We start from the raw sequence: 24898 nt of genomic DNA, 5'->3' as shown, positions 1-24898 counted from the left end.
GAGATGCAACATCACGTGCTTACGTGTGGCGTTCCCGTCACGGGTCATCCCTCACCGCCTACAAAAGAGCGACAGAAAGGAAGACTTTCAGCTGATCAAGTAATCTAAAATCGCCCCCACAGCCTGCTGGACTTGTCCGCCATCGCGCCCAGCATGGGCTCGCGCCTGCACGAGAACTCCAGCGCGGTGCGCAAGCGCATCCAAAACCATCAATTTGACAATGAGGCCGGGGAGGAATATGAGGCATCCGCCTTCGGGGGTTTCAGCGATTACATGCGCCGTAAGAAAATCAAGCTGCAGAATCGCGATGCCGATATCCGCTCCTCTGCGGCGGACTGCCCGCCCATCTTTCGCGGTGTGGTGGCGCACGTCAATGGCTACACCCAACCCTCACTGCAGGACCTGCATCGCCTCATCGTAAGTCATGGCGGGGGATTTCTACAGTATTTAAGCGGCAAAACAGACGCTACCCACATTATTGCCAGTGCCTTGACTCCCAAGAAACGCGAAGAGTTTCGTCGCTATCGCATTGTCAAGCCGGCATGGGTTGTTGAGAGTGTCAAGGCGGGTCGCATGCTACCGTGGGACTCATTTCGGGTCGTTGATGAGGGTCAGTCCCAGAAGGTGCTCAGGTTCGATGATGGCCGTATGGTCAGTCAGATGAATAGTCCGCGATCTGGCTATCGCGAGCAGACTAATACCAGCTGGTACACTGCCCAACTTCAAGAGGCTGCATCATCTGTTGAGAAGACAAATCCACAACGATCACCGCCTCCACGCTCAGAGATGCCTAATAGAGAGGATGCGACACCTGATGACGGGTCCCAGTCGGACTATAGCCAGTTTCCAAGTTTTGCCTCTTTGGATGAGATAAGCACGACTCCTAAGATATCGCCTCCCGGGGAAGTTCGAGCGGAGACACCAGATAAACAGTCACCAGTGGAGCATAAGCACGCTGAACCAAATACATACAAACTAGAAGATGACCAACCTGAGGTGCCTCCAGCACCGCTCCCACTGTTACGGGAATCTATCCCAGTGAAGCCAGAAATGACTTCCGAAGAGTACAACGCGCAGCTACTGTCAGATCCACACATGAGGAATTCCAGTGTTGCGAATCCCCAGTTCATCCAGCAATTCTACAGTGAGTCCCGATTACATCACCTGTCAACGTGGAAGGCCGATCTCAAAGCCCAGTTGCAGTCGGCAGCCAAGGAAAAGTCGCAGTCACAGCTGAAACGCAAGAAGCCAGCCCCCGGGGCTCGGAGGTACATTATGCACGTGGATTTCGATTGCTTCTTCGCAGCCGTGTCGACCTTGAAGCGCCCGGAGCTACAGGGAAAGCCTGTCGCGGTGGCGCACGGCACAGGCTCGGGTTCGGAGATCGCAAGTTGCAACTACGAGGCTCGAGCACATGGGATCAAGAACGGCATGTGGATGAAGGGTGCGCTGCAAACCTGCCCAGAGCTAAAGGTGGTACCGTACGATTTTCCAGCATACGAAGAGGCCAGCCGGAAGTTTTACAGTGCCATTCTTTCGGTGGATGGTATCGTGCAGAGTGTCAGCATTGACGAGGCCCTGGTAGATATCACTACGCAATGCCTGGAAGCTGGAGGCTCGGATGGTAGGGGCATTTCGGAGGGGTCACTCTATAGGGAACAGGCCAGGGCTGATGAAATCGCGGACGAGTTACGGGCCACTGTAAAGAAGGAGACAGGCTGCGCTGTTTCCGTGGGTATTGGGGGTAATATCCTATTGGCCAAGGTCGCCCTACGGAAAGCGAAGCCTGCAGGTCAATTCCAGCTCAAACCCGATGCGGTTCTTGATTTCATTGGTAATTTGACGGTTCAGGATCTTCCTGGAGTGGGATATAGCCTGGGCACAAAGCTGGAGGATTTGGGGGTTAAACTCGTCAAGGATGTTCGAGACCTTACCCGCGATAGACTCACGACCAGCCTTGGGCCTAAGACCGGAGTCAAGATCTGGGAATATGCCAGGGGTATTGACCGGACTGAAGTTGGCAATGAAGTACTTAGGAAGTCGGTCTCTGCCGAAGTCAATTGGGGTATTCGCTTCGTGAATCAGACCCAAGCTGAGGACTTTGTGCGGTCTCTGTGTCAGGAACTGCATCGCAGACTGGTCGAGAATCTTGTAAAAGGCCAACAACTGACTCTCAAGGTCATGCGGAGAGCACTCGACGCGCCCTTAGAGCCAGTGAAACATCTGGGCCATGGCAAGTGTGATGTATTCAACAAGAGTGTGGTCCTTGGCGTGGCGACGGATGCAGCCGATATTCTGGGCAAGGAGGCAGTGGCCATGCTACGCAGCATGAATCTATCACCTGGTGACTTGAGAGGGCTGGGCGTTCAGATGACCAAACTCCAGCACCTCCAGACGAGCTCTCCCTCAAAGTCTGGCCAACGACAGCTCAATTTCAAGGCATCGCCTGTCCGCAAAAGCATCGAGCGTCACGATCCTGATATTCTAGACAGTCCCCAGAAGGGGGAGACTGAGTCGGTGAAGCCCGTCCCTTCATTCAGTGAGAGTGGCCGGCCGCTCAATGTTTCGGGAACCCAATTCATCTTGCCGTCACAGACTGATCCCAAGGTCGTTGCCGAGCTGCCGAATGATATCCGGTCGCGACTGATCGCCCAGGCCAGACCTCGAGCGGAGTCACGCTCCGAGTCCCCGTGCCCTACCAGTCGCCCACGGGCGCCTGCGCCTGCAGAACTTCCTCCCCAGTCCGAGCTCGACCCGGATACATTAGCCGCCTTACCAGAGGATGTGCGCGCGGAGATTTTGGGCTACTACAGCCGGCCATCCTTAAGTCCCGGTCCGCAACCCACGCCATCGCCAGCCGCTCCCTTGCCGCCGTCTCGGCCCTCCTCCGCCGGTGGTCTCATGATGCGGAAGCCCACTACTCCCCCGAAGAAGCGACGAGGGCGGCCCAGCACCAAGTCAGTAGGCAATTCGGCCCTCACACAAGCTCGGTTCGTTCTTCCCAGAGCCACTGCTTCATCTCCAGCTCCCGTTGAACGTCATTCGCCTGCACCCGAGCCAACGGATGTCTCAGCCGATTTTCTCGCCGCGCTCCCGGAGGACATACGCCGTGAGGTGCTGCAGGAACAAGAACGCGCAAAGATGTTACAGCGGCCAGGCGTCAACCCTGCCACGGCGCCGCGAGCCGCTTCACCAATCGCCTCAGATTCGGCTGTAGTACCAACTACAGATCCCCCTGCAGCGCCAGAGAAACGGCTCGTCCTACCGCCACTTCCAGATAGACCTACTTTCACCTCCCAAAGGCTGACGAACATATCCGACCTCCGTGATGCGATGAGTTCGTGGCACGAGGCGTTTAGCAGCGAGGGTCCCTTCGAAGAAGATGTGCTCTCGCTTGGAAGATATCTCAAGCGTGTCATTGTGGACGAGAAGGATTTAGACAAGGCGACGTCTGTCCTATCATGGCTTGCGTGGCTGATAGATGATGAACAGAATGCAAACAAGTCGGATGCATTCAAGACGCCAGACCCAAGTGGCCGAACGGGTAGCAGCTCACAGACTGCAATGACATGGGAGGCAGCGATGAAGAGTCTCCGGACAAGTGTTGATGAGGGGTGTGCGGAGCGAGGATTACCTCCTGTTGAACTGTGATGTAAAAATTTCAGGTGGCAGTGGGATCTTCAACAAAGATACCTGTTGCGAGTGAATCGGCTCCCACCATTCTGAATGAAATCATGATAGGAAGCGTTTTAGTTGGATAGTGCACAGCAGGATCTGAACAATGCACATTGGATAGTCGAACTACAAGATCTACATGAAATATACTCTAGTGTCATATCTAACTTGAACGCCACTTGAAAACCAAATCCTACCCTACAGATCCACTAACCAATAAATCAAGCTATCCAGCACAAATAATCCCACCTCAACAACGTCAGCACTACCCTTTTCACCAACCTATAGCCCTCCCACTTCATTTGCAAGGATCAATTCCACCTCCCATCCTCGCATGCATCCACCCCCCATACCTATAAAACACCACCGGCGCCGGCAAAAACCCCAACGCCAAAACCCCCAGCAGCGTATTCCCCCACCCATACCCCAGACTCCGATACATAGCCGGTCCCGCCAACGGCAAAAACGTACTGCAGATGAACCGCAATACGTTATTAGCAGCCAGCGCGGATGCTGATGCACTCGACCCGAACAGATCAATCAGATATAGCTGTGCGGACATCTGCGCCATTAGTGGGGGTTAATAAGTAATCAAATTTGCATTGACTAAACTGAGAAGGAGGGAGGAGAAAGGCTACATACCATCACGAAAAACGACCCAAACCCAATAACACTCGTCCCTATAATTGGCACTATCCAGTGCACTTTGTAGTACACTGTCCAGCCGTAAATAAATAGTCCGATGGCCACGCACGGTGAGAAATATATCATCGGGAGCAGACGATATTCTGCTCGATGCTGTTGCTGGGTATCATCATCTCCTGTCTTCATAAAATGATACGCCGTCAAGCGCTCACCCAGCGGCTTCGCGATGAACATGCACGTTACCAACGATACGCCGAGACCGAGATAGACCAGTCCAGACGTCGCGGTGGTGAAGCCATACTGCGTCTCGAAGACGTCCGTGAAAGTAGTAAAGAGGAGGTACATCAGGCCGAATATGAGGGCCATGTATATTGAGATAATAAGGAGTATTGGGGAGCGGAAGAGGAGTTTCGTGGGACGAGTTAGGGCTTGTAAGAGGAGTTGGTGTACGGGTTTGGGGTTGGAGAGCTTCGAGCGTAGGTGGGGGTTCCCTGTCGCTTTGCGCAGACGGGCTGCTTTTCGTTCCAGGATGATCTTGGGGTGGGTTTCGCGCATGACTAGAAGGGATGCGAGGCCGATTGTGCCGGAGAAGATGGCGAGGAGGTAGAAAGTCCAGCGCCAAGTTAGATTGGATGCGACGAAGCCGCCGATGAGGGGGCCGAGGACCTATCATTGAGAGAGGATGTGATGAGTCCCTGTATTATAGTATGTCTTTTTGAGGGTTATAAGAATTAGATAAAGAGTGGGACGTACCGGACCAGCCATCGGACCCAAACTATACAAAGACATGGCGACAGCGCGTTGCTGGATGGTGGTCACATCTGCAATGGTGCCCCCTCCCAAAGCCATGGGAGTTCCTCCCGCGCAGCCTGAGATGAATCGACAGATCATGAAGGTAGCTATGTTTTGGCTTAGGGCGTTTCCGATGACGAAAGCTACGAAGAAGAGATTGGCGAGGTGGTATACTGGAAGCCGGCCGAAGACTTCACTGAGGGAGGACATGAACATGGGGCCCATTGCTAAGCCGAGGACGTACAGGGTGACTGCAAGTGTGGATATGGTGGATGATTGGATATTGAAGGTACTGAGGACTTCGTTGATACCCGGGGCGCACATGGTTGGAGCCATGTTCCTGGTGAGTAGGGTTAATTTTAGGGTGGTTTTTTTTTGTTAGGGGGAGGATTGCACGTACATGACTAGGGATATGAGGGCCACTACAATGACGTGTGCCCATCGCTTGCGTTCCGGCCAGTTGTGAGGGTTTTCTGGGTCCTGGGGGCCGTCCCAGTCGATTATGTTGTTCTCGTTTGGCTTGTCGTCGAGCATACCGGCCTCGAGGGAGGTGGAGGTGATGGCTGTTTCGATGTCTTCTTTGGATACCATGGTCTGTTGTGAAGCTTGCGATGGATTCCATTTGGGTAGTACTGTATATGCTTCCCTATTTATTTAACTATTAGTGAGCTTGTATATGATAGGATGCATCCTATCTCCGTTCAACTGTTACAATCGTATATGCGGTCGTCCTCCGCTTAGGGCCGACTAGTACACATCTCAGCCTGCCGCCGTATATACGCCCCGATCTCCGAACGCGACGGATGATCGGATTTTGTGCAATACGAAAGCTTCTCTTCGTGCTACTTCGTCTAATAAAATATGGTAGACCTCTTGGTAGGCTTTCTTCTCGGTTAGGTATTGCAGTCTCAATCAGTTAGATAGATTTAGTTATGAAATAATGGACCTCCAACCGGTTGTGCATTACCTTCTTACCTCCATACATCTTGATCGCAACGACCCCTCATTTTCCCACAATAACGCGACTACTATGCATACAGTTGGTTGCCTTTGGCATACTTACGAGCAGTTAATGTGAGCCATTTATATGCTATATTGATACTTCATTAAGTTTCACTGGGCATGGTTGAAAGAGTATAGTGGTTAGTTCCAATAGTATGTAGACGGTCTAATTTGGCCCAGACACTTGAGTGGCCTTGTATAGAACCGAGTTGTATTGTTATTGCGTTACTTAAACGATAAAATATCCAAAGACCATCGTGAAACAATTTAACGTTGGGTACTAACAATACAAAGTCAATCCTCGCTTCTCCAACTCAAGCCTAGTGCGCATTGCTGAGACATGCAGTTACAGTGCTCTGCTCTCCTCTTACCCGAGCACAAAGAGGTCGTTTGGTAGATGTTAGTATTACTCGGCCACATATATATATTCGATCCCATTCTCCCAGTATTGCTCGGTATCAGTTGCAGTTGACTGCTCTGCAGAATCCGTGGTAGCACCGTTGTCAGGATCCGGCTCTGATCCCGTTTCTGAGTTTTTTGGTCCTGATGGATAGTCGTCTTCGAACGGATACTCTGACCCGGAGGGGGAATTCGCCAGCTTCGGCGCGGTCGTTTTTCCGTTTCTCAGGTCGTTCTGAGCAATTGTTGCATTCTGCGCTGGTAAACACGGTTGAGTCAGGCGGCAGGGATCGCCTGGCCAGATTGGGCTCGGCCTGGCCCTCAGCTGGCAGAGCCGGGGCTGCCTCTGCCTTTGTCACCAGATATAGAACTATTCTTGTGTTTCCGTAGTTGTCTGACTCTCTTCACGGCGGCCTTCCGCAGTCTGCAATCTTTATCATTTGCGGCGTGCTGCTCCCGGCAATTGAAGCAGCGAAGCCTTCCTGAATTCGAACAGTCTTTCTCACGGTGTGTTTCCGCACAGTATAGACAACGGGGGGTGAAAAAGCAATGGCGTTTTACATGTCCGAACCCCAGGCATTCGGTGCATTGAGAAAACTGATGGTCTAGAGCAAACTTTCCCACCCTCAATTGAGTACCGTTCAGGTCAAGGTGTCCACCTTGTAATATGTCCGGCGTCATTTCCCAATACATTACTTTATTCAGGAAAATTCAATCATGCCATGAAGATTGATCCTAGGCGATTCGGATATCCAAAGAGTTAGTGCGAATGCCGCGACCACGAAATTTTGCGGTTGAGACCGGTATGCCATATGTAGGTCAAAGTGTCGGCCGGCATCTCCAACGAGTAGTCTCGGTGGCGCAATTGGTAAGCTTGCCCTTCATCAAAATCATCCAATCATCCAGTTACTAATTCAATATAAAGGTTAGCGCGTACGACTGTTAATCGTGAGGTTGAGAGTTCGATCCTCTCCCGGGACGCATCTTTTTTGGCTTTTTTTTTTTGGTTCCCGCTCTTCTTCACCGGCACCACATGTTCGGGGTTATTCCGTCGTATTATGCTTTTAGGTTGCTAATCTTGGGGCTGTGGCGTACAATAGCTTGTCAGAGCCGTTCCTGGTGGACTGATTGAAACCTTTTTCCCCCACGAATGTCCGAAGTTACACCATTTTATTACTGTTGTTGGGTTGAGCCCTGCCGAGTCAGCCACAACCGCCCGGGTCCAATCGCTTCATTGTTCCCCAAGGCTGGCAGTTCGAGTTGAAGTGAACCATCTTGAATCTAATTATTGTGCAAAAGCGGAATTAATTGCGGATGACTGCTACGTAGTCGTGTTTTGTGAGGGCGTTTCTCCTGCTGCTCTACAGTGCACCGGTGACCCACAAAATATACTTCGGATCCTCATCCAACACATGGGGAAATTGCAGGAGGCATCAACATCCATTGTGAACCGAAAAAGGAATTCTGCTCATGACTGAACCACCACTAGTACTATTCAGTAATTAACGTCTTGGTCCTGAATCACCAGCCTCGATCCTTCCCAACATTCCAGCGCAAAGGAAACCCTTGACTGAGCAGACCACGTGTTCAGAATACCAGCCTTTGCAAACTCTCCTTTCAAGATGACTTTCCCTGGGAGCAATGGCCCCCACCATTTGCTTATCGCTACTCACGAGGCTGGTGCAATGGTCAAGGGATCCTTGACTGCCCGTTGAACGGATGGTCCGGTCGAAATAAGAAAGCCTTACGACCCCGACGGTCAAGCGCGTAAATCCGGGCGTTTAAAGTTAATCGCAAGGGGCCAGGTCATTCAGCAGCCGAACTCTATCACCGTCATCACCGCTGCAGCACTCACCTCATCCCTTCGCGGTCTTCACATGTCAGTCCGTCTATCAAAGGACGCCCATCGGAGACCGTCGTCCATCCGACCAGCCGATAAGGCTGCAGTTCAGTGTTAGATAACATGCAACAACGCAGTCGATGTTCTTCTGCTATCTAGTTCTGGCAGTCGCAGGATGCACGCCCCTGTACGATCATGCATCGAGCTAACCTTGTCACCTGTCTGACTACCGAGCTCCTGCAGGCACGCTAGCCCAGTCATCCGAAATCACACCCACTTCTTCACCCGAACTAAGCTTTTAACCTCCTATTCTACGGGCCCGTCTCTGGTTAAACCTAGTTTAATATGTACTCCTAGTGTGATTGGCGGAAGCAGACGGATCAATATATGGCCCCCGCTAGTCAAGCCCAACTCAGCCAGGCGCAGGTGGGTTGCCTACGGAGTAGCGGTAGGGGCTTTCTAGAAACGCTGCGGGTCGTGGACTTTTTACGTTCACCTTTGTCCGGCACACGCGGCCAAGCGCATGGCGGCACTCCGCAAATGATTGTTCTCTCCCTGCGTGATTGAGACCCAGAGGACCATTGGTTCATAGCCCCTTGCAGCCTGACATGCCAGAACGGATTCCTCACGACCATGGCGCGCCCCGGACCAAACATGCCTGCTGATTGGCGGTTTATAGTGCACCTGGGGGCTAAAATCCTGGCTTTTCCTTTTGCAGCGCCAGGAGCGTTAGTCACAATTGCGTTTGTTGGCGACGTCTCCTATCTCCGGTCGGTGTACCGAGTCCTAATTCATTAATTCATTTCGAATACACTCTCCGAGACGTGGGTGACAGTTATGGGCCGCTGACAGCCGTCGAATCATCCGGTTCATCTGATCTATAAAGGGGGCGGACCGCACCGTAGGTGAAGCCTGAGAGAATCGCAGATCTTGCCCTCAAGAGTATCCTGCACTGTATTGCCTGGCGCCCAAGATGTTTCTCCGCAGGGAATTTGGGGCTGTTGCAGCCCTATCTGTGCTGGCCCATGCTGCTCCCGCACCTGCTCCGATGCAGCGTAGAGGTAAGACACACTTACCCATTTGCAGAACACCCGCTAACATACTCAGACATCTCCTCTACCGTCTTGGACAATATCGACCTCTTCGCCCAATACAGTGCAGCAGCTTACTGCTCCTCCAACATCGAGTCCACCGGCACGACTCTGACCTGCGACGTAGGCAATTGCCCTCTCGTCGAGGCAGCCGGTGCCACGACCATCGATGAGTTTGACGAGTAAGCCAATCCAACCCCAACGTCTCCTCCCACTTGGCATCCAGCTCACACCCCCATAGCAGCAGCAGCTACGGCGACCCGACGGGGTTCATCGCCGTTGACCCGACGAACGAGTTGATCGTTCTGTCTTTCCGGGGTAGTTCCGACCTCTCGAACTGGATTGCCGACCTAGACTTCGGCCTCACCTCCGTAAGCAGCATCTGTGATGGCTGTGAGATGCACAAGGGCTTCTATGAGGCCTGGGAAGTCATTGCCGACACCATCACATCCAAGGTGGAGGCCGCTGTCTCCAGCTATCCGGACTACACCCTCGTGTTCACCGGACACAGCTACGGCGCTGCATTGGCGGCTGTCGCGGCCACCGTGCTCCGCAACGCCGGATACACTCTTGACCTGGTAGGCCCCTACCCTTGTATTTTTGCTATGTTCCTCCATCATTTGGATGGTCTACTAACACAATCGACAGTACAACTTCGGCCAGCCCCGTATCGGCAACCTTGCTTTAGCTGACTACATCACCGACCAAAACATGGGCAGCAACTACCGCGTCACGCACACCGACGACATCGTGCCTAAGCTGCCTCCGGAACTGCTGGGCTACCACCACTTCAGTCCGGAGTACTGGATCACCAGCGGTAATGATGTGACGGTGACTACGTCGGACGTGACCGAGGTTGTGGGGGTGGATTCGACGGATGGGAATGACGGCACGCTGCTTGACAGTACGACTGCCCATCGGTGGTACACGATCTACATAAGTGAATGCTCGTAGAGCATCACTAGTGCTGTGCAGTGATTATGTGGGTTGGATATAGTCAAGATGAAATGAATCTGTATATAGTTCTAATAATAACAGACGAAGTAAATAGGCTAGTCTGATCATGAAACCGTTCGTTCGAGGCATTTGCTGACTTGTAACTATCCCAAGGAAAGTTCAACTAAAACTGTTACCGTCTTCACTACCCAAAGACAAGAGGCAGAGAAAGCAGCAAGTAATACCGAAGAATCCCCGACCCGTCCATCCACTTCACCCTCAGTTCAATATCGAACTGATTAGATCAACTTCCCCCTCCCTACCCACCGATTATCTCAAGAACCATTCAGACTGGGAACGGGAACCTCTCTTCACGGATCATCCCACCAACTATTTATTGTCTGCCGTAATAAAATTACATAACAGCCACCCACCACGGCAAAAGCAACGTTCAACGTAAACCACGGATCGAATCATCTACCTGAATCAACGCACGGGACATAGACTATATACGGTGTGTGACTTCGTGGTATATTAAGTTTAGCTTAGCTGAGTTTAGCCTGATGAAGAGCGGAGTAAGTAACTAGTCAAGTTGATTAGATTAGCGTAACGGTTGCCAAGGGACTTGCTTCGTCAGTAGTAAGTTAGTAACACCACCCCCCTCCCAAATGGAAAATAGTTTCCCCACCACCACTTTTCTGACGTGATTTTATTTCTATTATCGGGATGCTTGTACCTCGTCTCTTCTTCACATGTGAAAGAGGGGGTGTGCTTGCGACCGGAGGAACTAAATGCGGGACTGTGCGGGATATCCGACGGGGATCTGCGCTTTTTTTCGGAGATAGGAGAGGTAGGGAGGGGATGGGTTCATGGCTTGATGTTTTCTGTTTATCTCGCTCAGGCTGGTTACTGATAAGGCAATGTGCAGAAGGGTAATTAGTTAGCATGTGTATCATGCTATGGGGACGTGTGTGAGGTATAATTGGGGAATGGGTCCATGTTGTTTCTGCCCTACAAGGCAGCTGCTCCGAGCTGTTTGATCTGCTGAGGTCGGCTGTTGCACAGTGAGTGTGAAAGATTCGATAAGATAGAGGCACTAGTGCTAGTTTCATGAGACGTGATTTGATTAGACGGTTTGTCTTTCGCTTTCTGTGTATGTCCCGAGGACTTCGCTATGGGGTTTTGCAGGTTTAGCTTAGTACGAAGGATATACTGATATACTTGGATCTTTATCAACTCCTCAGCGTCTACTCTCATAGCGTGGAAAAGCTTGTCTCGATTACGTAGGCTATTAACACACCCAAATCAATTTGGCCCATCATCTCTTGCAGCTACTCATGTAGACCAGGTAGTTATGCCAGCTGTCATACCGTTTAGCAGAATCTTATCAATATAATCAAACGCAGAGCCATACTGGGTCCTATTTTTTACTGACTGCGTCGTGAATCTAGGTTTAAGCTTGGCAATCCGAAGGGTGTATCCTATAAACAAAACCTCGGGGGAGATATATTGTCTTCTCTGGCTCTAATCACCGAAGCTTCCATAGCTACCACGGCCAAGTAGCAGCTACGTCTACTCATCCAAACACTCATACTCATCCAACTCCAAATCATCCGTCACAAGCTCATCCGCCAAGCTCAACTTCCCACAGACCACACCCCTAAGAAACGCCTTAGCCACAACATCCGCCCCCGCCGGACTCGTATGCGTATGATCAATCGGATAAAACGCATCCACAGTATCCGCTCCCAACGCTTCGTATACCTGGTCCACATAGGCGAAATGATTCACGTACGACGTATCCGCCGTGTCCGCTGCGATCTCCGCGTACTCGACGAACCGCGGCGGGTCATCCACGAAAGTGCCTGTTTCCCAGGGGTTATCGGGCGTCTGCGAAGAGATGATGACGGTCGCGCCGATCTTCTGGAACGTATTGGCGGCGTTCTCGAGGTACGCAGGGAAGGTGAGGATGGTTTCATTGACGCCGTCGTATTCCGAGTAGCATACTTCAGAGCCCGTGCCGGAACAGTCGGTGCGGCCGTTGTCGCTGGTCGAGCTGAGCGTGCCGCCGTCGTTGTGACCGAACTCGATGATCACGTAGTCGCCCGCTTCAAGGGTGCTGGCGATGTCGTCAAACCGGCCTTCGCGCGTGTAGGACCGTGCGCTGCGCCCGGCTACGGCTTGGTTGGACACGGTGATGCCGCTTGAGTTGCTCAGGTATTGGGCGACGTAGTCACCCCAGCCTGATTGTTTGTTAGTGGATGAAGGTGTGATGGGGTAGGAGGGAAAGTACCTGCTGTGTCGGAACCACCACCGCCGGTGGCCATGGTGGAGTCCCCCGCCAGGTAGATGGTTGTGGCGAGGGAGGTAGGGAGAATGGCTAAGATGGGGAGGCTGGAGACCTTCATTGTGGCTGGATATCTCATAGGCTTAGGGTTGGCAATTCAGTTCGTCAGGACATCACGGAGCTTGCAGAGATAGGGTTAATGAACTGCCAGCTCTTGGCGAACGCTTCCATCTATACGTGGAAAAAAGTGCAACATCGGGGTGTGATGCACCGAGAATCGTCCGAATCAGTCCGTCTACTGCAGCAATAGAAACGGAGCTGAGGTGGTATGTCCGTGATCTGCAGGGACGAGATCGGCATGAATTGAGTGATTGATTCATCTGCAGGATGCGGAGTGGGTGAGGGGAACTGGTCAGCTGGATCCCCGCATCTGACATGCAGCAAAATCCGGTCACAAATTGTCCACAGATATTGCTGCATCTGCTATTCCATAGGAAATTTTCCCTGTTCGGAGAAATCGTCAGGGTGCAATGTGAACAGACCGTTGGGTAACTGCCCTCGCAAGAGGGACTCTATGCATGTTGATATCATGCGTTGGCAAAGCCAGGGACCGAAATCACCGAAGAGAAGAGGTTTCCATTAAGGTATGGAATCACGCAACACTAATCCATGTCTTTAACAAACAAGCTCCTTGTCTATCGCTGGTATCGGGTGATCCCACTTGACAGCCCCAACGAACGGCTCCGTCGCAGGGGCATACCCCAGCACCGGGGACTGCTTCATCGCGCGTGCGCCTAGGTAGTTGATCAGAAATCCTTCAACCACCTCCCACGACATGATGTACCGCGCTGCGAGAAAGTACAGCGAATTGGCCCACGCATGCAACCGTGTTGTGCTCGCTGACTGCCCCGCATCTGAACGAACTGGCCCGGCGCGTTCTTTTTTATATTCGTCGAATATCTGACCTAGCGCGGCAGTGTCTAATGGCTTACCCGATGCGCTCTGTAGCGCCTTGTGTAACCCGTTACACAGGACCACTACGTCCTTGATGCCGTTATTGAACCCGAGTCCAGCATTGGGTGTGTATTTGTGACATGCGTCTCCCGCGAGAACGACCCGTCCCCATCCCCAGTGCTGGAGAATGCCTTCATCCAGATTCGCCATGCCCGCGGTGAACCGCTCCGCGTACACGTCTTTCACCTTCAGCGTATCGGTGATAGGGAAATCGGCAAACCGTGCCGCCATTGCCTCTATGTCTTCCGTCGAGTAGTCTACTCGATCGGATGTTGGCTGTGGCAAGCGCTCGTAGAGGAAGATCCATCCACGTTCGCGCCCGGAGAGATACATGACCGAATAATCCTTGCTCTGGGTTTCGGTAGCATGCCCGACGTCAGTCCGTCTCGGGAAACTGCACCACAAGCATTTGTACTCGGCCGTGAAGGGGCTTGCGGCATCCCAGCTCCGCGTGGGGTCCGCGGCCAGGGCGAGTCCGCGCATCAACTGCCGGGTTTTACTGTGGACGCCGTCTGCTCCAAGGACCATAGATCCTTCGAACGAGGTGCCATCAGCGCAGGTGACTCGAACCCCGGTGTCGCTTGATTCGATATCACTGACCTTTTTACTGAGTAGGTACTGCGCTTTGGCCTTCTCTGGGAGTAAATCATATAGGGTTTGAACCAAGTGTGCGCGGTGGAACGCAACGGGGGCAATTCCATGACTGTTGATATCAGTATTCCGCCGACATTAGAGAGCGTGTTGCCAGAAAACAAACGGTACGCAGTACGTACTTCTTACGCATGAATTTGAAGGGATTGGTATTGCGGAATACCTGTCCCTCTCGCGTATACGCCTGAACCTGGCGAAGCTCTCCACCAATAGCTAGCAGTTGATCGAGGAGGCCCAGTTGGTGCATTATTCGCAGAGAAGAGGCCCCAAGTACCAGGCTAGCGCCTTGATCGAGGACCACCGAGTCCCGGCGTTCGAGAACGACAAAGTCGATGCCTGCGTGAGCGAGGGCATGGGCTGCGGTGAGGCCGACAGGGCCACCGCCCACGATGATAACTTTGAAAGGAGAATTCGACATCATAAAGGCGGAGTAAGGAATCCGATGCTGCTCTTGATAGATGGGAAAAGTGGCCAGGGGAAGTGGGCATCTGTGCAATTCATATATGGGCTACAAGGACGTCGGGCCGGCTCTCATCTGTTCCGGACATTCACAAATGGCTACGTAAGAGTCCTCTTGGCTTGGGAGTTAGCAGCCGTGGCTCAAATAGGCATATGGGAAGCAGACAACCTCCAAGTCAAACAAGTCGAATATGGCGACATGGGGTGGGCCTTGGGGGTACAGCGATACGCGATTGGCCAGAGGGTCTATCAGATCATCACAGTCCGGCGGAAAGAATCCATCGGCCTGAGTCCCTATTGGTGGGGGAGTGGATGTGAAGAGGTTGACCCATCGGCGCAACGGCCGGTAATTCGGCTATTATGTACTTTCAAAGTACCTGTTGCGGCCCTTCATGCCATTGTCAGTTTGAGTGTCCGTGCCTGTTTTGAGTTGGAACCTGGTGTGAGAGGAGACTTCATTCAGAATACTGTATCGACTGATGCGAGGCAGGCTGCTGAAAGTTGACACAATTGAGAAGGGAGAGTGCAAGGAAAGGACCTTGCTCTGGTACACCTAGCCAAACAAACACTCAAGGTTAAGAACGGGTCCGGGCCGCGGGAGGAGAATGCTGGAATCTCTGGTTCCAGATTTAGATACTTCTCCAAAGCCCGCTGACTCATAGGACATAACGTTGGCTGAGAGACGGTGGTGGTCCAGTGGGGATGGAGGGGAAACTTTGTCTCAACATCCCGGCTTCGACTTGTGTGCAAAGGACATGAAGCATAAACAGGAGGAGCAGGCCGCTGCGGAACGCCGGATGAGGCAGAGTCCGAGATCGACTTTCTAATTTCTACGGAGTAGTTAGTTAGTGGTTGAATAGTCGGTCACAACTGTATTCCGCTTAGTCATGACACCTGGGGTGTGGCGCCTTGGGGCCTGAAATGGCAGGCATCATCAGAACTGGTATGCAATGGAGATAATCTCAGCCGAGGCAGAGGAATCCCCAGAGAACATAGACAGCTACACTTCTATCCTGTATCATATGGGATTATACAATGTCAGTAACATGCAGGCATACTCCGACATCGCTGTCAAAGTACATCCGAACAAGCAGACTACCGTGACCATGGAGTTCTTCCCATCCCACCTCTTGCCCCTTTAGTCCCTACCCTATCACCACAAGCTAACCCAGCCAGCAGATGAAGGTGTACGGCATCAAGCTCGACTTCACTCACTCAGAAGCCGATCGTGACTACATCGACAGCCCGTATCAGTCGCTATTTATAGCTGTCAAAGCATCCTTGGCACTGGTCAATATGGACGCCTTCGCTCAAGTGTTCTCGTTATGTGGGATTCATGAAGAACACTGCAAAAGCCCATTTCCCCCAAGCAGCACAGTTAGCAACGACTGACTCGAAAGATCAGTCAGTGTACCTGCCAAAAGCTACTTGAAATTGAGGATTATTCCTTATGTAGCTAATACAAAGAGTATAAAACTTATCCAAATCATAGTATTTACATCCAACTCGATAGTCCCTAAACTGCGCTATGTAGGTATCGAACCGGGCCCCCGCCGGAAACTGCACAGGATCACATTCCACCGCCAAACGTCTGATTAATTATACTTGTAGATGGTATCGTGCAAAGAAAAATCCGCTCATTAATCGTGTCTCATAAGGCCGCCACCTGCTACCTACGCTTACTCCATCTCCTCCAACGCCGCCTTGACCAGTCCGCGTTTTTCCACCCGTTGATAATACTGGCTCAGGTTCGGGTAGCGCTTGTCTGAGAGCAGTGCTGTCGACTGCGCAATTTCTCTCAAAACGGGCCATAGCGCGCAGTCATCGATCCCAAACCCTGGACCGCTCAGGTAGGTCTGCCCGGTCAGGGCCTGTTCCCACTGCGACAAATCGTAATCGTCAGTTCCCTGGTGTTGTGAGTCGCGCCATTGGGCCAGCAGCTTGTCGATGGCCGCGAGATGACTTCCCCCGCGTAGGGCCTCGAGCTCTGGTCGCACGAGCTCTGCGGCGTGCTGCGCAAAGTGGGTCAATATGGTGACGTCACCAGCTATCTGGGCTCCGTCAGCGGCAATATAAAGCGGCCGTATGTCGTTTTCTGAGGCGCGTGCAGGCTCTGAATCGGTTTCATAGCGAATGCCGTTCTCACTCAGGCACAGCCGCACCCGCAGGTTAGCCACGGCATCCGGCCCGAGGATGAGCTTGGTTGTACCCGCCGTGACAAAATTGACCACGTCGAACCCGCTTCCATACACCTCCTCCCAATCAAAGTCTGTTGCGTGGTTCTCTTGCCCAAACGCCCGGATGATGCGCTCCGTCTCGGTCGCATCTCCATGGATTACTGGCTGTGCTTGCTCTTGCGACTTTGACACTGCACCCTGGCCCCAAATTGTGTCGCCAGCTGGGTTGAGGAATGTGCCAATGTGACGGAAGGTTAGGGAGATGCGCTGCCCCTCATATGCACGCTCCTCCGTCGACTTCTCCGTCTCCGGTCGCTTGTCCGGTCGGATACCGTGAAGCCACCGCCGGTTTGTCTTCTCTCCAAGGATGAACAGCGATTCGTGGGGCATGGGGATACGTTGTGTCTGTCGGCCCGATTCTCCACCCTCTGCGGCACCCTTGGTGCGGAGAACCATGACTCGCTGGGCGCCGAGACTGACGTTGCAGATCGAGGAACCTCGAACGATGTCAAGGGTTTTATCGGAATGCTCAGAAATCCGGTCTTGCCCGTCCCGGTAGAGTTGAATGAGCACATGGTTCAACGGGTGCCCGAGAATGCGCTCTACAATCGCGCGGACCTTATTTACTGTAGCCGTGAAGGGTTGTAGCGGCGGCGACTCATCGGCCGGATGGCGATAGATAGGGATTGATCCGTCATCTGATGCCTTGCCTTGCACCGCTACTAAACGCGGCACCTGGCCCGACAGATGATACATCTTCTGCCATGACACTTCCTCGCGGATTTTCTCGAAAGCCTCGGATGGCAGGTCGAGATCATAGATAATGCGGGAATCTCCCTCACCAATCACGTCGCCCGGTCGGTATATATCGGTTTTCTTGGACTTGCCGCTGCGTCGCTTGTCGGGCCGAGACGAAGACTCTGTCTTTGCATCCGGTCGTTTTGAACGTCGTACCCGAGCACGAACCTTCTTCTCCCCCGACCCACCGGGCGTCGCTCCACGGGCTGACTCCCCATATCGAACACGCGAACGAGCCAAGGAAGCTAGCTCTTTCAAGTCTCCGTCCTCGTTATCAGTGAACTCCGCAAGAATATCATCAATCCTGCGGCGTCGGCCTCCGCTTGAGCCCGATTCTGGGCTCTCCTCCTTCGTCGTGGGGGAGGCGCTCGGCCTTACCTCTAGTTCATCCAAAACACCCTCAATACCAGCGGGAGTCGGTGACTGCAAGGGGCGCGGGCTTCCTTTGCGTGCAATCTCTTCCGTCTCCTCCCAGTCCAACTCTTGAAATAGCTCCTGAGTGGTGATGCCATTGGCCCCGAAGATGTCGGCCATACGGCGCATGGCTTCCTCATGGCGCGTAAAACTGCGAAACCCGAGACAGTCTTCGATGAGTGTGACCGTGAAACCATGTCGCACGGCATCCAGGGCTGTGGCGTAAACAGAGGTGTTGGACAGCGACCCACAGAGGTATAATTGGGTGATAAACCTCGTGCGGAAGTAAAGAATCAGGCCTTGATCCTGCAGAGCGGAGTATTCAAACTTGTCCACCAACATATCGGACTCATTGTCGATCGCAGCTAGGATTGGAGCCGGAAATTGCACGCCAGTCGATTGGGGGATACAGCATCGTGGAGAGTCAGCGGAGAGGAAGGCTTCTTCGTCAACGGGTCCGGCACGATCGGTAGCGGAGGGATCAGAGGGATCGAATGCATCTCCGTCGAGAGTCTGGGTTCTGGTCACTCGGTCCATGCGACCGAGCACGATGAGGTCCTGCGCATCTGTCGGGCTGATCAAGGGCTGTCTTTCTTGGTAGTGAGAACGCACCCAGACGACCTCGCCATTGCGCCGGAAGGCGGTCGCGAGCTGGGGCAAGAGATCGAGAAAATCGGCGGTGTTGGAGACGGGCAACGCGCCATTCGGCCGTACAAAGTCATTCTGGAAGTCAAGCAGAAGAAGGGCCTTTCCGGTGGCGATGGCGGGTAGATTGGTAAATTGAGCAAAGAAACTCATTGTCTGCACATGGTCATTCGGAGGCGGACAGGAGCGGGGAATTGATGCGGTGTGGACGGCAGATCGACTGGGGAGACAGTCGGAGGCCAAGGACAGTGGTGTTAGTCAAAGCACATGAGAATGAGCAAGGAAGAATGATGAAGAAGGAAGGGGATGAAAGTCAAGAGGCAGCGGCAGGAGAAGAGCTGAGGAAGAACTATTTGTGAAGCTGAAGATGTTGGGGATTCGGGGATTGTTTGGCCTGTTTGCCGAGCCGCCTCAGGCAGCGGGGCCGAAACCGCAATCTCGTGACTGCTGCTCGGAACCCTTTTCCGCCGGCCGGATTGCCCGACTGTAGTCCGAACTTACCCTATCCCTAAGTACCACAGTAGACCCTATGGAGTAGCTATAAGTCCCTCCGTAGGACCGCTATGTATGCACACTTTCATTGTCTTCATACCTGCTCCAAGGGAAATATCATCTATACATCAGCCATCCCTATTACTGCTCTCAATTCCCATTTCACTCTAGCCAGGACCCACGGCAGCTGGGTCTTCAGGAAACATCATACGTCAGCAACATTATCACACTTTCCGTGACATTCAGCCCCTGGAAACCAGCCTCGGCTTACATGTTTTGGGGAGACTGATCAAAAGTGAGAGTTACGTCATCTGGGACGGCGTTTCGTTCTGGAGTCTTCCACCCCTAGCAGTCCAAGCACATGCCCACGACAGCCACCCGAACCTGCGATGAGGGGACCTATAGAAGAACTGCATACAGAAAATTTCCCTCGTGACATTCAGACAAGTGCATTTGTACTTGATACAGGGCCAGGCTATCTAGATGTACGAGATGGAGTCATATGCTAGCCAGTCGAGAAGGTGGTCCGGTCTCACCCGTGCATATCCTCACCGGCTAGATAGTACAGCCCTATATGGGAGCACCTGCATATAGCAGCTCGCACTGATTGCATGATATTTTGGTCAGTACTTGACAGACGATTAGATTTGAGATGACTGTGGATTCGGGGGCCTGATCCTGTATCCACTTCTACTCTGATGACACATCTGACGAACCTCATCTATTGAGTGAAAGGCTTCTGACAGTTAACTGGCTACCGGAAAATTCTTATCTATTCATCGCGGAGGAGGTTTTGTTCGCAAGCTTACTCTGCTGTTGTGAAGGAAGTAAAAGCAAGGGGAAATGGTGGAAGAAATATCCATGTTACACGACTTGGGAATGAACCTGTGTTGTGTTACAACAATGATGAGATATCCCCAACCGTGCTAAGAGCTATACTGTGGAAGCCGGGTGAAGGGCGAGACAGTATATTAATCATAAAAAGTAAACCGGTGAATTCTCTGCATGTTAGCGCAAGCTGAAATGTACAAATCCAATATCCGTTGAAAATACGGTCGGATTGTCTAGTACATATCGTGAGAGCCGTACTATAATTTGCAACTTAAGCCTTTCGGGCTCCCTGAACCCGTTTTGGGCCCTTGGCCTCCAGATCTTCCTGCAGTGACACGTATTACTTTTTTAGTTTTCATTCTTAGAACTTCCGTATTTGCAACACAATGTAAGGGGATCCTTACACAAACAGTTCCCCAGATCTCGAACCTATGAGTATCACACAAATCGCGCTGCATTGTGATACGTATGTTTTGGTTCTCACGTGATCCGCTGTATTATCTTACTTTCAGATTGGATCCATGAGCTTTAAGGCTTCCAGCAGTGTCACAAGAATATTAGGGACCGGCAGTTTGGGCTGATAGCATTCCTTCTCTGCATCTAATGAGACAATCCGGCCCTTTCACGGCTGATATGCTTGCAGATCAGTGGCGTGGCTGAAGCATATAGATGCCGAGGCCTTTCCCAATCAGTACGTTAACCTCGAAGTCAATTTGGGGTTGCACAACTGAAAGTAGATCGTCCCTGGTCCTCCTTAGTACCTCATAGATGTTCCGTCGGCCATTGGCTAAGAGGAAAGCTGCAAAGCATGTGAGCACTCTCATTAACTTTAGGACCAAACTCAAAGAGTACCCGAGTCAGGTTCCCGGCAGGAGTTCCTTGACTGGTATCAACTGACTCACGTCAGAATAGACCTATCAAGGATGCTTTTCTGCAGCAGAAAATGGCGTCTTATGGCTCTGGTATGTTGAGCATAGCCGTTTAGTGCATTCATGCAGGCCAAAACCTGTCGCCGCCGCATTTTAACTGTAGGGCCGTTCTGGGTAGGGGGCATCAATGCATCAGATAAAGACTCGAGCCGCAATCCTACTATCAGTTCCTTCGAACATTGCCCTATGCCATGTTAGTAAATTCAAAGACTCTCCAAATTTGGTTCATTACATAACCATATTAGAGACTACTCTTTGATTTAGTGTGCCTTGAACATATTTACTATCTTCGTTTTTGTTGTTTGAGAGCCACCATAGCGATAGAATAACTGGCCATGGCTACCGACGAGTTGATTCATAGAATTAATTGGTCGCCCGCCGCACTGTCTAAAGAGCCGCTGAGCATTGCGCACGTGGTGTTCGTGCTCACGGACAAGGAGAGTGAAATCCTATCTGCGTATCAGACGCAGCTTGCTCACGAGGGCATTACAACTGTCGTTATCGATGATGCAATCCAGATCGACTCTTTGATAACTCCAAAGTCTGTTGTTGTTTATATCCCACTCACAGCTAAGCATAAAGATGACATATACGCTGCCGCAACCCAGGCATGCACCGGCTTGATCAATGTTGCACAACAGCTCTATAAATGTCGCTGCCTGTTCAGGCCTGCGCCACGTGATCTCCCCCCTCCCCTCACTGCGTCTTCCCTGCCAATTCTCTTTCACCCCGCTGACCTTATCAAACCCAGATTCAGTCGAGCAACATGTCCAGCTTCCTCTCCTTCCTCTGCGCCCAAACCATCGGCCGCGTCCTCCCCATCAACGTGGACCGCCTCCCGATCGTGGGCCGACGACTCCCAGCACTCGAAGGCGTGGAGCAGGACGACGCCGGCTCGTGCCCCGTGAACCCTCCTCTCTCGACAATGGAACGGACCGTCTTCAGCCCCGGAGGATGCCTTGTCTATGGGTACCCCTCCACTGGTGGCGTCCTCATTAAAAGCGCTAACCTGGTTGACCTGCTTTTCCTCTCGCTCCCGCGCTTTCAGGCCGTGCAGCGCGCATCCAGTGTCGATGAGGAGGACAGGTTCTGTAAGCTCTTGCGCCGGACTGGGGCGACGTGGTGGCTGAGTAGGGAGGATGAGCTTGAGGCGGTTCTAGGGGTGAGAAAGATGACGGAGGAAGAAAAGAGAGTGCTGGTGTTTGGGTGGCCGGCGGATGGTGTAGGCGTGTGGGTGTTGAGGTTTGCGAATGCCAAGGAAATGCCAAGGGACTTTATGAGAATCAGTTTCGCGATGAATATGGAGGAGAGGATCCAGATTATGAGAGAGTATGGCGCTACCTTTGTGGAGGATGTCTCGCAGGTGGAGGAGCTTCGTGAAACGCTCTGAGTCACATAGCCAATCACTGCTCATGGTCTGCCGGTTCGTGGATTGAAGGGTGAGTCACTCACCCTGTCTATTGCGCACTCACCCTACTCACCCTGATCGCGCGACGATAAAGCGGCTTCGCCGTCTAGCTCCGCCGGGGCAGCAGCCACCCTAGTTGGGTGGGTGACCACCAGCGAATGCCTTCTGTTGTATGTATTATTTTCGTTTTTGTGCTTTTTGTTCCTTGAGATCTTGCTCATAGCTTCCACGGTTGTGACTATCCTTTGCTTTGTGAAACTTGGCTCATTATGTACAGAAAGAGGGGTCAGTGGTTCAATCGTCGTGCTGAGACTGCCCTTGGGTGTGTTGGAGTTTGTGTGCTGGTAGAAGATCTAGCTTTCGTATTGCCATAGATTGCCAGGATACTGCGAGGTACCAGAGAACGGTCCTGTCGGATAAATGCTTGGCCCTGCGTGAGGTAAAACACTTCCAATGCAGCCATATGAGTTCCTGCTAGAGTGCCATTCTGGCTGGAGCCCTGCATTGAGCGATGCATTGGGAGGTTGTATCGGCTGACTGCTTAATTGAATCGGCTCAGGATTAGGAGTTGAGTTCATGTTCTGACGTTTGAACAATGACCTTTCGCCGGATGCTGTACGTGCAGCTGGATCATCTTCGGCGCGTCGCTTCGTAACCTCTGCGTCTGTTTCAGGGAGGTCACGCTCGATGACTACTTGTACATCGTAGTGATTGCTTAAATTCTCTTGGAGTAAGTCAATACTGCGACTTTTCTGATAAAAGCAATCCATCAAAAATTCGCGTAGCTGGGTCGAGGTTTCCGGCGGGCTGGAAAGCATCTGATCCAGCAGGGTATAGAACTCCTCTTTATTGGTGGGAGCTTTCAATTCCGTAGGATCAAGCACATCCCTGGCTTCCGGAAGATCGAAGCCCGCCCGTTTGTACACGACACCCTTGCTGACAGGCCACGTTCCTGATTTTCGCCAGCCCATGATGGCGTTCTCCGGGTACATGGCCTCCTCCCGAGAACGCCACCACAGCAGGAAGAATACTTCCCTGCTAATCCTGAGCTGGTGGGGATGTAAGTTATTCCGCATTTCACCGGTGTAGATCTTGGTGAAATCCGGGAGCACCCCGACATCTAGTGGATCAAGGAGATGCGAGGTGCATGGAGGGATGCAGAGTTGTATGATATCAGTTTCCCAGCAGGTGAGGACAAACTCGAATGAGATAGGAGAAGAGTGTCCATCTAGCAGGAGCAAACGCGTGTATCGATCCGATGATACACCACGTTCAGATAGAGTCTTTCGAGACACGGCTGTTTGTGGTATGAATACTCTAGTCAACCACTTCATTTGATTTTTCTCATCGACGATGCCTTTCTCTTGATATCTCATAATGTTTCCTTGTCAGGGATCAAGCGCCGATAAGATTTGACCCCATCCCCTTTGAGGATGACATAAGGAGGAAGTACCTGGCCGTCGTATTGCAACACTCAATCGTGGAGACCCAGTCTTCGGTCGGCGCAAGCAATTTACGGCCTTTATATTGAATACACTTTTGCGAAAGGATGAACTTCTGGGCGCCGGTCCGATTCTCAAGCATGAATCCCTTCTCATCAGCATTCCAGATATCGTCGGGGTGGATCTCATACTGGTTTCTGGTCTTTTCGAACAGATCAAGAAAGCTAGAGACTTGATCAGGCTGGGGCTGCTTGGTTCCCTTAAGAATTTCAGAATGAGAGGTCCAAGTTGCCATCAAATGAGGATGGAGCTCTAGAAATCGGCGACCACAATTCTGCGCAAGGGGCCTAAAATACGAATATAAACGTTCGCATTTCCGTTTGTGTACAACATTTCCAGCTTCGCGGACAAGATGCGGCGAAGGCGGGAACCCTGATTCAAGCCATCGAAAAATATAACCGCAAATTCTGTTTCTCTGATCCCTCTGGTCCATTTGGGTTCGGTGGTGAAGAGGTGACTGAAATCATCATCTGCTGGAAGGGGTGTTCTCGGAAGGGGCGCGGAAAGCATCTCCCGGATTATTTACGGTGTCTTTGGATTACATTGAGATCAGTTGCAAGTACAGGGTATGGGGTGGAGTTACCTACCCCTCATAATAATCACTGAGGATTGATAGACAGTCTGGCCGAGTTAGGGACTGGGTTGAATGTTGTACGCGTTGTTGTGTACACTTCAGGTTCGCGCTCGCGTTTTGTCCGACGGAGGCAAGGCGGGAAGCTAATTACTTTTAATTGTTTTAACATAAAAGATGAGCCTAATATAACAACTAGCATCATTGGTCTAGTGGTAGAATTCATCGTTGCCATCGATGAGGCCCGTGTTCGATTCACGGATGATGCAAGTGGATTTCTTTTTTTTTCGGCTCCCGTCACCTCCCCCTCTCTTCCTCCCGTCTTTTTTTTTTTTTTTTT

At 52.0% G+C, this 24898-nt stretch overlaps 9 protein-coding genes and 2 non-coding genes across 11 annotated transcripts; 5 read left to right on the top strand and 6 right to left on the bottom strand.

Moving 5' to 3' along the window:
* Positions 1-25: 25 nt before the first annotated feature.
* On the top strand, positions 26-3872 carry BDQ94DRAFT_179383 (putative DNA damage repair protein Mus42). The gene has a single exon (XM_026773364.1). It carries the CDS (start codon positions 154-156, stop codon positions 3649-3651), a length of 3498 nt encoding a protein of 1165 aa, XP_026625478.1. The 5' UTR covers positions 26-153; the 3' UTR covers positions 3652-3872.
* Positions 3873-3973: 101 nt separating this feature from the next.
* On the bottom strand, positions 3974-5703 carry BDQ94DRAFT_160051 (MFS transporter; the record flags this gene model as incomplete). The annotated part of the gene is made up of 4 exons (XM_026769159.1): positions 3974-4237; positions 4318-4986; positions 5074-5452; positions 5513-5703. The coding sequence occupies 4 exons, from the start codon at positions 5701-5703 to the stop codon at positions 3974-3976; spliced, it is 1503 nt and encodes a 500-aa protein (XP_026625477.1).
* Positions 5704-7363: 1660 nt separating this feature from the next.
* On the top strand, positions 7364-7494 carry BDQ94DRAFT_t166. Its single transcript has one exon. It is a non-coding gene; the product is annotated as a tRNA-Sec (tRNA).
* A 1536-nt stretch (positions 7495-9030) lies between these two features.
* On the top strand, positions 9031-10653 carry BDQ94DRAFT_42278 (lipase family protein). The gene is made up of 4 exons (XM_026775726.1): positions 9031-9414; positions 9461-9626; positions 9686-10022; positions 10093-10653. The coding sequence occupies exons 1-4, from the start codon at positions 9327-9329 to the stop codon at positions 10396-10398; spliced, it is 897 nt and encodes a 298-aa protein (XP_026625476.1). The 5' UTR covers positions 9031-9326; the 3' UTR covers positions 10399-10653.
* A 1134-nt stretch (positions 10654-11787) lies between these two features.
* Positions 11788-12788, bottom strand: BDQ94DRAFT_179379 (rhamnogalacturonan acetylesterase RgaE; the record flags this gene model as incomplete). The annotated part of the gene is made up of 2 exons (XM_026773363.1): positions 11788-12623; positions 12674-12788. 2 exons carry the CDS (start codon positions 12786-12788, stop codon positions 11953-11955), a joined length of 786 nt encoding a protein of 261 aa, XP_026625475.1. The 3' UTR covers positions 11788-11952.
* A 554-nt stretch (positions 12789-13342) lies between these two features.
* Positions 13343-14750, bottom strand: BDQ94DRAFT_171214 (FAD-dependent oxidoreductase; the record flags this gene model as incomplete). The annotated part of the gene is made up of 2 exons (XM_026771699.1): positions 13343-14384; positions 14455-14750. 2 exons carry the CDS (start codon positions 14748-14750, stop codon positions 13343-13345), a joined length of 1338 nt encoding a protein of 445 aa, XP_026625474.1.
* Positions 14751-16238: 1488 nt separating this feature from the next.
* Positions 16239-19436, bottom strand: BDQ94DRAFT_145291 (isochorismatase family protein family). The gene has a single exon (XM_026766614.1). The coding sequence runs from the start codon at positions 18976-18978 to the stop codon at positions 16471-16473; it is 2508 nt and encodes an 835-aa protein (XP_026625473.1). The 5' UTR covers positions 18979-19436; the 3' UTR covers positions 16239-16470.
* A 2310-nt stretch (positions 19437-21746) lies between these two features.
* Positions 21747-22695, top strand: BDQ94DRAFT_145288 (uncharacterized protein). The gene is made up of 2 exons (XM_026766613.1): positions 21747-22516; positions 22580-22695. The coding sequence occupies exon 1, from the start codon at positions 21844-21846 to the stop codon at positions 22465-22467; it is 624 nt and encodes a 207-aa protein (XP_026625472.1). The 5' UTR covers positions 21747-21843; the 3' UTR covers positions 22468-22516; positions 22580-22695.
* On the bottom strand, positions 22558-23474 carry BDQ94DRAFT_145285 (uncharacterized protein). Its single transcript, XM_026766612.1, has 2 exons — positions 22763-23474; positions 22558-22655 (listed from the first exon to the last, which is right to left on the bottom strand). Exon 1 carries the CDS (start codon positions 23454-23456, stop codon positions 22839-22841), a length of 618 nt encoding a protein of 205 aa, XP_026625471.1. The 5' UTR covers positions 23457-23474; the 3' UTR covers positions 22558-22655; positions 22763-22838.
* Positions 23475-23910: 436 nt separating this feature from the next.
* BDQ94DRAFT_145283 (uncharacterized protein) lies at positions 23911-24635 on the bottom strand. The gene is made up of 2 exons (XM_026766611.1): positions 24575-24635; positions 23911-24518 (listed from the first exon to the last, which is right to left on the bottom strand). The coding sequence occupies exon 2, from the start codon at positions 24495-24497 to the stop codon at positions 24240-24242; it is 258 nt and encodes an 85-aa protein (XP_026625470.1). The 5' UTR covers positions 24498-24518; positions 24575-24635; the 3' UTR covers positions 23911-24239.
* A 121-nt stretch (positions 24636-24756) lies between these two features.
* Positions 24757-24827, top strand: BDQ94DRAFT_t167. The gene has a single exon. It is a non-coding gene; the product is annotated as a tRNA-Gly (tRNA).
* The last annotated feature ends 71 nt before the right edge of the window (positions 24828-24898 follow it).

This window comes from Aspergillus welwitschiae (genome assembly GCF_003344945.1).
Source record: "Aspergillus welwitschiae strain CBS 139.54b unplaced genomic scaffold BDQ94scaffold_19, whole genome shotgun sequence".
Taxonomy (NCBI): Eukaryota; Fungi; Ascomycota; class Eurotiomycetes; order Eurotiales; family Aspergillaceae; genus Aspergillus; species Aspergillus welwitschiae.
This window is presented reverse-complemented; position numbering and strand designations above follow the sequence as displayed.

What these genes read in the sequence shown, in the direction of transcription:
- BDQ94DRAFT_145288 (XM_026766613.1), top strand. Translation starts at nt 21,844, where the DNA reads ATGTCCAGCTTCCTCTCCTTCCTCTGCGCCCAAACCATCGGCCGCGTC.
- BDQ94DRAFT_145291 (XM_026766614.1), bottom strand. Translation starts at nt 18,978, where the DNA reads ATGAGTTTCTTTGCTCAATTTACCAATCTACCCGCCATCGCCACCGGA.
- BDQ94DRAFT_42278 (XM_026775726.1), top strand. Translation starts at nt 9,327, where the DNA reads ATGTTTCTCCGCAGGGAATTTGGGGCTGTTGCAGCCCTATCTGTGCTG. An exon ending in ACCATCGATGAGTTTGACGA is followed by an intron (nt 9,627 to 9,685) that starts GTAAGCCAATCC and finishes ACACCCCCATAG; the next exon opens with CAGCAGCAGCTACGGCGACC. An exon ending in CCGGATACACTCTTGACCTG is followed by an intron (nt 10,023 to 10,092) that starts GTAGGCCCCTAC and finishes CACAATCGACAG; the next exon opens with TACAACTTCGGCCAGCCCCG.
- BDQ94DRAFT_145285 (XM_026766612.1), bottom strand. Translation starts at nt 23,456, where the DNA reads ATGGGCTGGCGAAAATCAGGAACGTGGCCTGTCAGCAAGGGTGTCGTG.
- BDQ94DRAFT_179383 (XM_026773364.1), top strand. Translation starts at nt 154, where the DNA reads ATGGGCTCGCGCCTGCACGAGAACTCCAGCGCGGTGCGCAAGCGCATC.
- BDQ94DRAFT_145283 (XM_026766611.1), bottom strand. Translation starts at nt 24,497, where the DNA reads ATGCTTTCCGCGCCCCTTCCGAGAACACCCCTTCCAGCAGATGATGAT.